We start from the raw sequence: 10,927 nt of genomic DNA, 5'->3' as shown, positions 1-10,927 counted from the left end.
CAACTTTCGAACGTCCTCTATAGCAGCATAGAAATTAACTATCTTTACTGCGAAGTTAATTTATACATTTTTCGAGAATTGTCTATAACCAACCACCACACCGTAGATGTTTAAAGCTTTGTGCGCGAACGACGTTAACAATTTCAAAATTCCCTCCTTTTGGCATCTTCAACATGTGCTGCCATGCAGCGGCAATAACGTGAAGCATGTTATTTTAGAATATGGTTAGGGTACAGTGTACTAGAATAAGTATTCTAGTACACTCTAGTTAGGGTGGCCTAATATGGTCATCGAGATTTTCAATGCCAATTTGTGGCGTCAATTATCTCGGAGGTTATAACTAGTAAAGAATGACAGGGACTGGTCAATCTGTCCTTGCACCTGACTTTGTGCAACACGGTTCTGATTTGTTTGTCTTCCAAAGTGCGTGACATTACGATATGTTAAAGCAAAGAATAGGTGAGAAGTACCGCTGTGTGGCAGCAGTGTAGCGCGCTCGGCAGACTCTCAACTACGAGTAGAGTGCAGACAGTTGAATTGACCGAGAGTGAAAGTTTGGGCAGCGTCTCCAAACCAAAGGAGGCGTTGGTTTGGGGTACTGTGTCCGTGCTCTATCCAAACGCCGTGCTCACTTGTTGCTGGTGTTCGTCCCGTTTTGTTACAGGCGGGGTGTGTCCCGTTCAAACCATGGAAACGCGTGCCGATTATCCAACGTCATTGCTCAAGCTTCGAAACAGTCAAGAAGAGTTTGAAAATAAGTTCTATGCGGCAGAAGAATGCGAGCGAAATGCAATCGCCGCAAGATATATCGCCGAAGTGTCAAGTTCCGACGAACCTTTCATCGTCACTGACTTGGGGACGGGTAAGTTATGCTGTTCTTGCTTCTGATTAAACGAATCTATCATTTGTAATCTGTGTCTCTATTATGATAAGCTCGGATGTGACTGATAACGTGGCAAAACCAGATACTCGTGCTCAATTAGGCTGCGCAACAAATCCCACATAACATAGGGAGTGGATATTTGCCCGGCAGCCGGCCGAACCGCGCGAGCAGAAGAGTGTCTCCTCATTGGCTTGCTGCGGTCACGTGATTAGTGCCGGCACGCTGCACGGGGAAACGTGTTTTCCTGCGGGTCCGTACGAACCGCGGATGCATTTAAGAATGACGGAAAACCACGTTAACTACGTAACGCCTGGTTACGCCAACCGCAAACACCGTGAAGATGGTATCGTCTGAAGACGACGATTTTGTGCAGGCTCGACCACCGCGGGCTCGGTCGTCTGCAAATGGTGGCGAATGTGGCAGCTCCCATCCTCAGGACAACTGTTCGGCTGCACACCATTCACTTTTCGGATGAGCATCCATAGAGAAAGCCTATGTGAGGCGTCAACCGTCGATAGAGACCCTTGCCGAAGCTAGCAGGGGTGTCTCAACACCGTCATGGCTAGTTAGCACTTGAATTTACCAAACACATCTGTATTCATGCCAAATTTATAACTGTGGGCTGATTCATGGCAGCTTTCATCGTTGCTCCTGTTGCTGTATGCCAAATTGGGCTAAATAGAATGATTCACTAAACTAGTAACATATTTGATGTATTGGAACTGTGCATAAGTAACCTACCATAGCTTTCCAACAGCATTGCAAAGCTGAGAAGGAACATAACACCTGGAATAGTGCTGTTTTGTGGTTTGGGTGTATCACAGCAATTTATATAGTAGGTTTGGAGTCCACTGAACAAGTATGAAATGCCGGCACTACACACATAGCGAAAGGACACTGTATGCCTGTAAATCCACAACCAGGCTATTTTCCCATATCACAGCACATTTTTAGTTGAGTTAGAATATGCCCTAGCTAAACCAAACTGCCGGCAAATAATTATCCTGGCGCAAAATGCAGGCACTCTTCACTTGACGGAGGATATGCCGTGGCTAAACCAAACAGCTGGCAAATAATTATTCTGGCACAAAATGCCGGCACCCTTTGCTCGACGGCAGCTCGCGAAGGACAACTGCCAGTGAGAGCACGACCAGGTTACTTAATTGTGCCGTCACAGCGCATTTAAAGTAGACCTAGAATATGACCTATAGTTAAACCAAGCTGCCGGCAAATAATTATCCTAGTGCAAAAGGCGGGCACTCTAAACCAAGCTGCCGGCAAATAATAGCTCCTAGTGCAAAATGCCGGCACTCTTCACTTGACGGAGGATATGCCGGAAACAGCCGGCAAATAATTATGCCAGCACTCTTCGCTCGACGGCAGCTTGCGAAAGAAAACTGCCGGCAAAGCGCATTCTCGTGCAGCATGCCGGCACTAATCACGTAACCGCAGCAAGCCAGTGAGGAGACACTGCCGGCCAGCTTCCGCTCGCGCCGTTCGGCTGACTGCCGGGCAAATATCCACTCCCTATAACATAATCCTAGTTCTTGAGTGATATTATGCAGAGAGGCGGACATTACTTGCACAATAAATTGAAACACGTAATCCACTAATTAACAAGAACCCATTACGTAATTGGTCGGTGCTCGTCACCATGCTACGGGCAGTTCTGCTGACGCGGTCGAGTGAGGTGATGCTGAAATCAATCACTCACTCCCCTCCCCCACACACACAGTTTTTGAATTTCTTTGTAACTTATACCTAAAGTCCCAGCACATCACTAGATAATTTGAATGACTGTCTATGGTTCAAAATATTTATAGTCTGCAGACCAGAACAGTTAACCCAGTGGCGCACCGACGAGGGGGGGGGGGTTCGGGTGTTGTAAACCCCCCTGAGGTCGAGAGTTCACCTCCCACACACACACCCACATGCGTCCAGCCCCAACAGTCCAACGTGTACCTTCAGCGCTCTGTTCACATTGTCATTGCAGTTCAGGAGGTGGCTTGAGGTCGAATTTTCCCTGATTAACAAAAACACTCTATCACCGTCTTGTATTTATTCATTCAGTCCAAAATTACTTTCAGTAAAACGCTGAAGAAATAAACAGCGTCATCATCCTTGGTGTCATTATTATAATTGTTGGGCATTTTATTCGCTGTTGGATTCCTCTGGCTAAAGCAAAGACATTGCATATTATGCAAAGTGCTTGCTTCCCCCTCCCACACACAAAAATTTAACCCCCCCCTGGCAGAGATCCTGGGTGCGCTACTCAATTAACCAAGCGAGTATTGCAATTGGGCCAGCATAATACAGGGTGATCGTTCTGTGGAATTTTAAAAAATAGCCTGTTCGAGATAACATAATTCTAGTCCTTGAGCTGGATTATTCAGAGAGGCGGATATTACTTGCACGAGAAATCAAAATGCATAAAGCACTAATTAGCAAAAATGCACTAATTATATTTTTAATTGATTTATGGCACATATTGCAATTTACAAATTGTAGCCGGAGCGCTTGTAAGGTGTATCCACTTGGAGCGAATTTCCAGAATGATGCCAGTTTGGAGATGAGCACCATCAAACTTGCTGTAAAAATGGACTGTTGTTCCTCTTACTTTTTAACAAAATGGTCGTTTATGCATTGAATCACAAAAGTAACTGGAACGCCCATGTATTTCGTTCCACACTTTGGCAAATAATATCTCGAAACTGGTGTCATCCTGGAAATTAATTTTAAGTGGATACGTCTTGCAAGCTCACCAGTTAGAATTCAAAAATTGTAATATATGCCATAAAATAATTAAGATGATAATTAGTGAATTTTTGTTAATTAGTTGAATATGTGTTTCGATTTCGTTCGTTAGTAATGTCCTCCTAATTGAATAATCCAGCAGAGACGATTTTTAAAACTTCTATAAAACCTTAAAATGATCACCCTGTATAGCGCCGTAGGTAATGACAGCGAAACGATATACTGAGCATCAGTACCTTCATTAAAACAGGAGATTATCATTTTGAATGGTAACGTATGTGTCTATGTCCTGCATGTGCCAAGTCTTTTCGCGTTGCATTTCAAAATGAGTTGCAGTGATGTTCTGTCCCTTGACGAAGAATTCCCGTTCCTATGCATGAAAATTCCCTATTTGCGCCAGTTTTCCCTGCACGATTATAAAAATATCCTCGTAAATTTTCCTGCACATAAACACAAATAGGCTAAGTACACATACACAATAAGGCGTCTTGGCAACTGTCCGCGAAGTCATCTTCAAAACCTTGCTGTTTTTTCAACTACTCAGCTGGACAACAATATATTGAGAACTCAATTGCTAATGTGGCATTTTCTAATGTCGGTTCCCAACATATCTTCTGCGCTGACAGAGCGCTAGCATCAACTAGTACTGGTGGCTTGCAGCTCTTTAACGATTCTGAGTAGGTTACCTTGTTGAATATTGATGCAACAAACTGCAGTCCATGTTTTGTTTTCAACGGCACACTCGCGACAAAGACTTTTAGAACTTGAAGTCTAGATTATGACGGAAGCCCGTCTGGGCTTCTGTCCGAGAACAAATTGTGAACAAGGCTCCCGTGGGGGAGCCGAAATGTAAATATATTTTTAAACCATTTTGCTCGGTGTCTAGATGTCTTCCTTTTAAATACTTTTAGAACTTGAAGCTGACCGACTCCAAGTTCGACCCATGCACCGAAAGATATGTGTGGTTTGTTGTCAAAGCGATGGCTTGCTCAAAGGCATAATTCTAATATTTACTTCATCAATCCTAAAGTTCCCTGTAATATATCGCAAAGATTCCCTTTTTCCCTTTTGTCCAAAACTGTGGCGGAAATTCTCCAAAAAAAGGTAATTTCTGCACTGAACTCCTGCAAGGAGCGTCAGTGTTGAGCTGTAGCTTTGTGTGGATTGATTGATGCCGGATTTAGATTGGCGTATTGACGGCGACAGTACAAGCAGCGCTATAAAATATAGCAACTAAATGAAATACACGACACATGCCATGAGCAGTAACCAAGAAATCGTGGGAAAATGCAGCCAATTTTGGTACTTTTGCAGATTTGGAGTGGATGAACACATCGCGACCTCTGGTGGCCTCCGACCTGCGCGGCCGGGTCGTCGTGCTGGACTTCTTTACGTTCTGCTGCATCAATTGCCAGCATGTACTGCCCATCGTGAAACGTCTGGAGCAAGAATTCCCCATCCACTCTGGACTCCTGGTGGTTGGGGTGCACTCGGCAAAGTTTGACCATGAGAAGCAGCTGAGCAATGTCAGCAAAGCCCTAATGCGCCTTGGCATCATTCACCCAGTAGTAAACGATGCCCAAAGCTCTCTTTGGAATCGTTTGAAGATCAACTGCTGGCCCACATTAGTTGTCCTTGGACCATCAGGACAGGCGCTGCTGTTTCTTGTGGGTGAAAGGGCGATTCAGCTTTTGATACCCTTCTGTCGGGTGGCAATGGACCATTTCCTTCCTTCGTCTCTAAGCTCGTTGCCATTGGCCCCGGGTGCTCTTCCCGCAGGGATTTTATGCTTTCCAGCCAAAATGTGTGCCACTGACACAAGACTCATCATTGCAGATACTGGTCATCACCGCATCGTCATCACGGATCATAGTGGTAAGGTACTTAATGTGGTGGGAGGTTCCGAGCCTGGTTATCAAGATGGTCCTCTAGACGGAGCTCTGTTCAATGAACCAAATGGTGTTCAATGGCGGGATCCTCACTTCATTCTTGTTGCTGACACTGGGAACCATGCCATCCGTGAGGTCAACCTTCAGAGCAGCTCAGTGAGCACCTTGGCTGGGACAGGACAACAAGGTGAAGACACCATGGGAGGCCACACAGGACTACAGCAGGAGCTCAACTCACCATGGGACGTCTGCTTAGTGGATGACATAGTGTTCATTGCAATGGCTGGCTTGCATCAGATCTGGGCTTTCTTTCTTCGAGATCAAGTGCTGTTTGGAAAACGGCAAGTTGACTTTTTGCTTCTTTTGTAATACCCAAGTCAGACTAGCAAATTTAGTGACACTTCGAGTAAGTGCACTTTGCCTTGCTGAGTATAGCTTTGGCGGCATGGTGCTAGACGGCAAAAATTAAGTGTCCGTTCAGGATCAATGACAGTGACACCTATGAAGCCATAGGGGCTGGTAAGTTTCTCGGAATTTTGAGTTTTAGAAACAGTTACTGTTTTGTTAGGAAAAGATGCTAATGTACAAAAACCTCCGCCATCAAAAATAGAAATACTGAAATCCCATTACCACGTCTATTTGTTTGGAGCCAATACTAGCAAGGGACATATCCAAAATCCAGTCAAAATGGTGGAATCAGTCGAAAATGCATGTCTAAGAAAAAAAAAAATCTTTTTTTTTCTTTGGCTTTACTAATCTCACAATGGTGCTCATAACATTTCAAATTATGAAAAAGTGGTCTTATATCTAGTACTGACTCTGCTGTGAGCATTTATTTATTTATTCTTGACACATTGCTATCGAGACTACACACTTCAATACAGCGAAGTGAGTTCCTCGAACACATTCACTCGCAAGTGCACTCCACAGCAAGTGCGACTAAACCTTTCCGTCTGAAAGCCTGTGAGTGACACTAACGGCAAAGTGTACTCGCTTGAAGTGTCACTAAATTTGCCCATCTGACTGGGGTATAACACTACATATGGCATGTCCACTCAACTTTTTTTGCTTTCCAGGACTTGCAGTGAAGGCACATGTGTGTGTATTGCTGGAAGCGGTGCTGAAGGGAACAGAAATAACAGCTACCCTCTCAGAGCAACATTTGCCCAGCCATCGGGGCTTTGTTTTCAGCCACCAGCATCTCTGTACATTGCAGACAGTGAGAGTTCATCCATAAGAGTGCTGTCGTTGAAGGATGGGACAGTTAAAAATGTTGTTGGCGGAGGCCTGGACCCTACGGTAAGCTACCATGTCCTTGTCTTTTGATTTAACTAAATGCTAGCCGTAAGTTGAAAAAAAAAAAAAAACAGCACAAATTCTTGGACAGAACACAAAAAAGGGACATGATACGGGTGCTGATTAGTGACAGTGAGTTTACTCACATTGGAATGAATGTATAAAAGTAAAAAAGAAAGTTGGAAGGTGATTTAACCTTTAGTTGATATCGATCAAAGTTAATGTCTTGCTGGGTGAGAATAGGGTGGGAGTCACTGTGCACAACACTATCGCATCATTCCTCGCATGAGGAAAATAGGAGAACTGCTTAAATTTTTGATGCACTATCTTTGGGATAGGCCCACATTTTTAGACTGCACTACCTCCACGATCTATTCACGCAAAAGACTAGAAACTTGGATACCCGATAAGGAAACGTGGGAGTAACTCGCTAAGGAAGACATTGTCTTCGAAACAGAGCAGTGCACATACCCCAACACTAATCCTAAAGATCAAGAAAATCAGAACTTGAGTACACAAGGCTGTAGATTACCTGCTGAGTCTAACTATGCTATTCCTTTTTTTGTGCACGAAAACAAATGGCTTCCTACAATGCAAGTGTCTGCAAACCTATCAATGCTTATACCTATCGGACATTTCTTCTTTATACTGGTAAAGAATAATGCTGGTGCTTAAATCTGAGAAGCAACTGCATTTTAGAAAATGAAGCGAGAGGTGTCCCTCTCTTGTGTCTCGTTCATATTGACCCTTTTTGTGGAGCAGTTTGTTCCAGAGAAACGAGATGGCGTTTTCGGCGGTGCGCTGTACGTTGCCTCAGCGACCCCGCACGAATACGAAACCATTACCGCTTCTACCTTGCTTCTGAGCGATCAGCTGTTGGAAATGCAACTGAGTTTTCGCTAACGCGCTGTGCTTCAATCATGCTGGATTGAATCATGTGGATTGAAGACGTGTGCAGTTGTTGGCTGCAAAAATAGTGATGGGCATATTAAGGAATGTAATGAATATGTATGGCCAAGTTCGCGGACCACTGCTGCAACTGTCCGTACGTGTTTCCGGCACTTCGAGATGTACGGCTTCCCTCGAGGATACAGAAATTTGCTCATCTGCCAGCGTTGTATCGCAAACCTTCACAGACATAGTCCCGGTATGTCGGCAGAAGTCAGTACCACTCGTTATGCAATAATACAGGGGAGTATCGCCGCTTCCTGTCATAGTACGTTTCTTGCACAATAGCTACACATCTACCCCAACTGGCACGGAAACTTATGCCCACTCTTTCACCAACATGTAAAGAATAAGTGAATGGGCACACACTTGAATATATGTGCACTATATACGCACAATAAATGACTGTACTACACTGAAAGCGTACGAATGGTCGAAGCTGAATGTTTCATCACGGTCCACAAGAATAAGCGAGTTACTAGCGATAATACATCTTTGCTACCACGTATTACAATGCACAGAACAACTACGTTTCAAGTCTTGTACCCAGCAAGAACGAATCTAACGGAACTGAGCACACCGGCGAGCGATTAGGCAGAAAATAATGTGATAGTGACCGCGCTCCGAGGAACTTCAGTAAGTCAGAAACATGACAAGCCGCTGCTTCAAAATATTTGCCAAATAAAGAACTAAGAATAAAATGCGCTAATTCTGATTCAATTCATGAGTGGAAAGTTTGGATAGCTTTGAACACATTTTTAGCCGCACCTTTAGAGCAAGCACCATATACGCTGCTTGCGCCATTTGGACGTAGCTTAATCAGCTCAGAAAGCAAGTTTGCTTGTTCTATGAAGCTGTGGCCAAAGCTTCGTGTCATCCATCCAGTCACCGTGTACAATATCTCCCGAAACAGAAGTTTGCTAAGCTGCATCGGCGTCATACACATCCATTTTAAACACGGAGGCAACTGAGGCAGTTAAGGCAAGTAATGGACATGTCACCATGTGAAAAACCATGGCAGCATCCATGGGATCACCGCGAAAAGGGTCAATACTTGCGCTTTTTTTCAACGATGTCATCAACCAACTCATTCCGTCTTCTATTCTTGCGAACTTTACTTCCACAGGACCTGTTCTGCTTTGGGGATGCAGATGGTGTAGCCTTAGATGCAAAGCTTCAGCACCCCCTCGGTGTTGCCTGGAGCACTGTCAAGGGAAGGCTTTATGTGGCCGACAGCTATAACCACAAAATACGAGAAGTGGACGTGGAAAAGCGACTGTGCAAAACATTTGTTGGAGGTGCAAGTGGTAGAACTTTATCCGAATCACATTCACAATCAGCGAGGCTCAATGAACCCGGAGGTTTGTGCATGTTTGGAGGCAAAATGTACATTGCGGATACAAATAATCATTGCGTCAAGGTTGTTGACCTAGACTCTGGTTCTATTGAAGTGCTTGCCATTGCTGCTCCACAAGCCACTGACTGTGATGGATTGAGTGAAGAAAGGGTGAGTGAAGAAAGTGCGAGTGAAGAAAGTGTGAGTGAAGGAAAGTGCGTGTCCAGTGTAACACTATCACCCGGAGGCCACCTGTGTCTTAGGTTCGAGCCTCCAGTTGGCCTAGCTGTTGGAGCTCCAAACCGATGGAAGGTTCGTTCAAGTCAACAGGTGTGGACGCAAACTCTTCTGCCTGCAGGAACACTGCAACCTGCAACGCAAGCCACTGCTGAATTGACATTGCGTGAACATTGTATTGAGCGGAACCTGAATGTTCAAGTAACTTTCGAAGTTTACATTTGCAAGGGTGATGTTTGTGCACCTCATTCATGGAGTTTTTATGTTGCGGTGTCCATAGATAACGATGGTCCAAAAAAGCAAGAAATTTGCTTTTCAAAAGACTTGTATGTGTAAAACCACTAGGGGCAAAAGTCTGGATACCATGGAAGCCATGCAAAAAGCTACACGTGTTTGTAGGGTGTGCCTACAGCCTACATTAGAGAGGTGCAATACATTGGTTGTGCACACAAACGTTTAATTGCATGCCCAGTTTTAAAATGTAGCTTTTTCGCAGCACTTGTGTCATTCTGAAACTATGAAGGTCATACTGGAAAGCAACAATTCAAAAAAATTGATTACACTACATTACTGAAGCAAAACTTCGTCTCTATCTTTCATACTTTCATTAATTTTCCTACATAGCCTCCATTTGTCTGCACACATCTTTCCTACTAAATGGGAAGCTTGATTGTACCCCTCTGATAGAACTCTGCTCCAGCTTTGTAGAGACAGTGTTACGCTGCCATACGGATTGCCTATTGTGTCCCGTATTCTTGGCCTTACATTTGAAGCAGGTGAAGAAGCATTTCTCTTCCAATTCTCTCTGCTGTTAAGGGAGAAATGCGAGGGCAGGTATTATTGTGCTGCAAGGTCACTTTTCTTGTACAGCACTTATCGTGCTGTGAGCGACTTAGTTACTGCACCATTTGAGCATACCAAGAAGCATTTGTTGACCTGTAACGCAGGCTTTCAATCATCTTAACTGCATTGTGCCCTATGTCACGCATTCTTGCTATTTCATCTATTGTTACTTGCCCGTTCTTTCTGATGAGTGCATCAACGATCTCCTTGTTGCCTTCAATCGTGGCTGTCTGAGGGCAAATACTGGTCTAGCCACCTTTAATATGTTAGACCCACCTTCGCACGCTGCTCAAACTGTCTAACATGTTGACATATGCAAGCTGAAGCCTCTTATAAATTTCTATGGCTGAAATTTGCTCTTTCATCAGATATTCTATTACTCACATTGACAAAACAAGACGTGTGCTGCCATTTTGTTTAGTCTACTGGTGGCCGGATTATATTATCTGTTGATGCCAAATGTCCATACACGATTACAGCAAAGACGGTGCCACATATTGCCAAACACCCATTCTTGTTCACTTTCAGACTTGCAAACAAAAAATATTTCATTTTTCTCACAGAGTGCTGGGACCACAAAGCATTAAGAGAACACATTAAAGTGTTTGCATGTGTCCTCTTTCTTCGTGTTTCATCATTCCAGACCCCTAGTTTCTCGGTGACGAAGTATCAACTAGCTGAACTATCCGTCCTGCCTGTAGTGTCCACACTTTTGCTCCTGACGCTCCTCTAATTTTGAGG

The 10,927-nt window shown here is 44.1% G+C and overlaps 1 protein-coding gene across 1 annotated transcript; it reads left to right on the top strand.

The window, feature by feature from the left end:
• The first annotated feature begins 459 nt into the window (after positions 1-459).
• Positions 460-9,503, top strand: LOC119450992 (NHL repeat-containing protein 2). The gene is made up of 6 exons (XM_049666712.1): positions 460-547; positions 583-862; positions 4,952-5,867; positions 6,603-6,825; positions 8,897-9,418; positions 9,465-9,503. Exons 2-6 carry the CDS (start codon positions 688-690, stop codon positions 9,501-9,503), a joined length of 1,875 nt encoding a protein of 624 aa, XP_049522669.1. The 5' UTR covers positions 460-547; positions 583-687.
• The last annotated feature ends 1,424 nt before the right edge of the window (positions 9,504-10,927 follow it).

Source organism: Dermacentor silvarum, chromosome 4, assembly GCF_013339745.2.
Source record: "Dermacentor silvarum isolate Dsil-2018 chromosome 4, BIME_Dsil_1.4, whole genome shotgun sequence".
NCBI classification, from domain to species: Eukaryota; Metazoa; Arthropoda; class Arachnida; order Ixodida; family Ixodidae; genus Dermacentor; species Dermacentor silvarum.
This window is presented reverse-complemented; position numbering and strand designations above follow the sequence as displayed.

Bases quoted from the DNA above. Each gene is read 5' to 3' on its own strand.
- LOC119450992 (XM_049666712.1), top strand. From the start codon at position 688: ATGGAAACGCGTGCCGATTATCCAACGTCATTGCTCAAGCTTCGAAAC. The intron at 863-4,951 runs GTAAGTTATGCT...GTACTTTTGCAG, and splicing joins CGTCACTGACTTGGGGACGG to ATTTGGAGTGGATGAACACA. The intron at 6,826-8,896 runs GTAAGCTACCAT...TTACTTCCACAG, and splicing joins GCGGAGGCCTGGACCCTACG to GACCTGTTCTGCTTTGGGGA.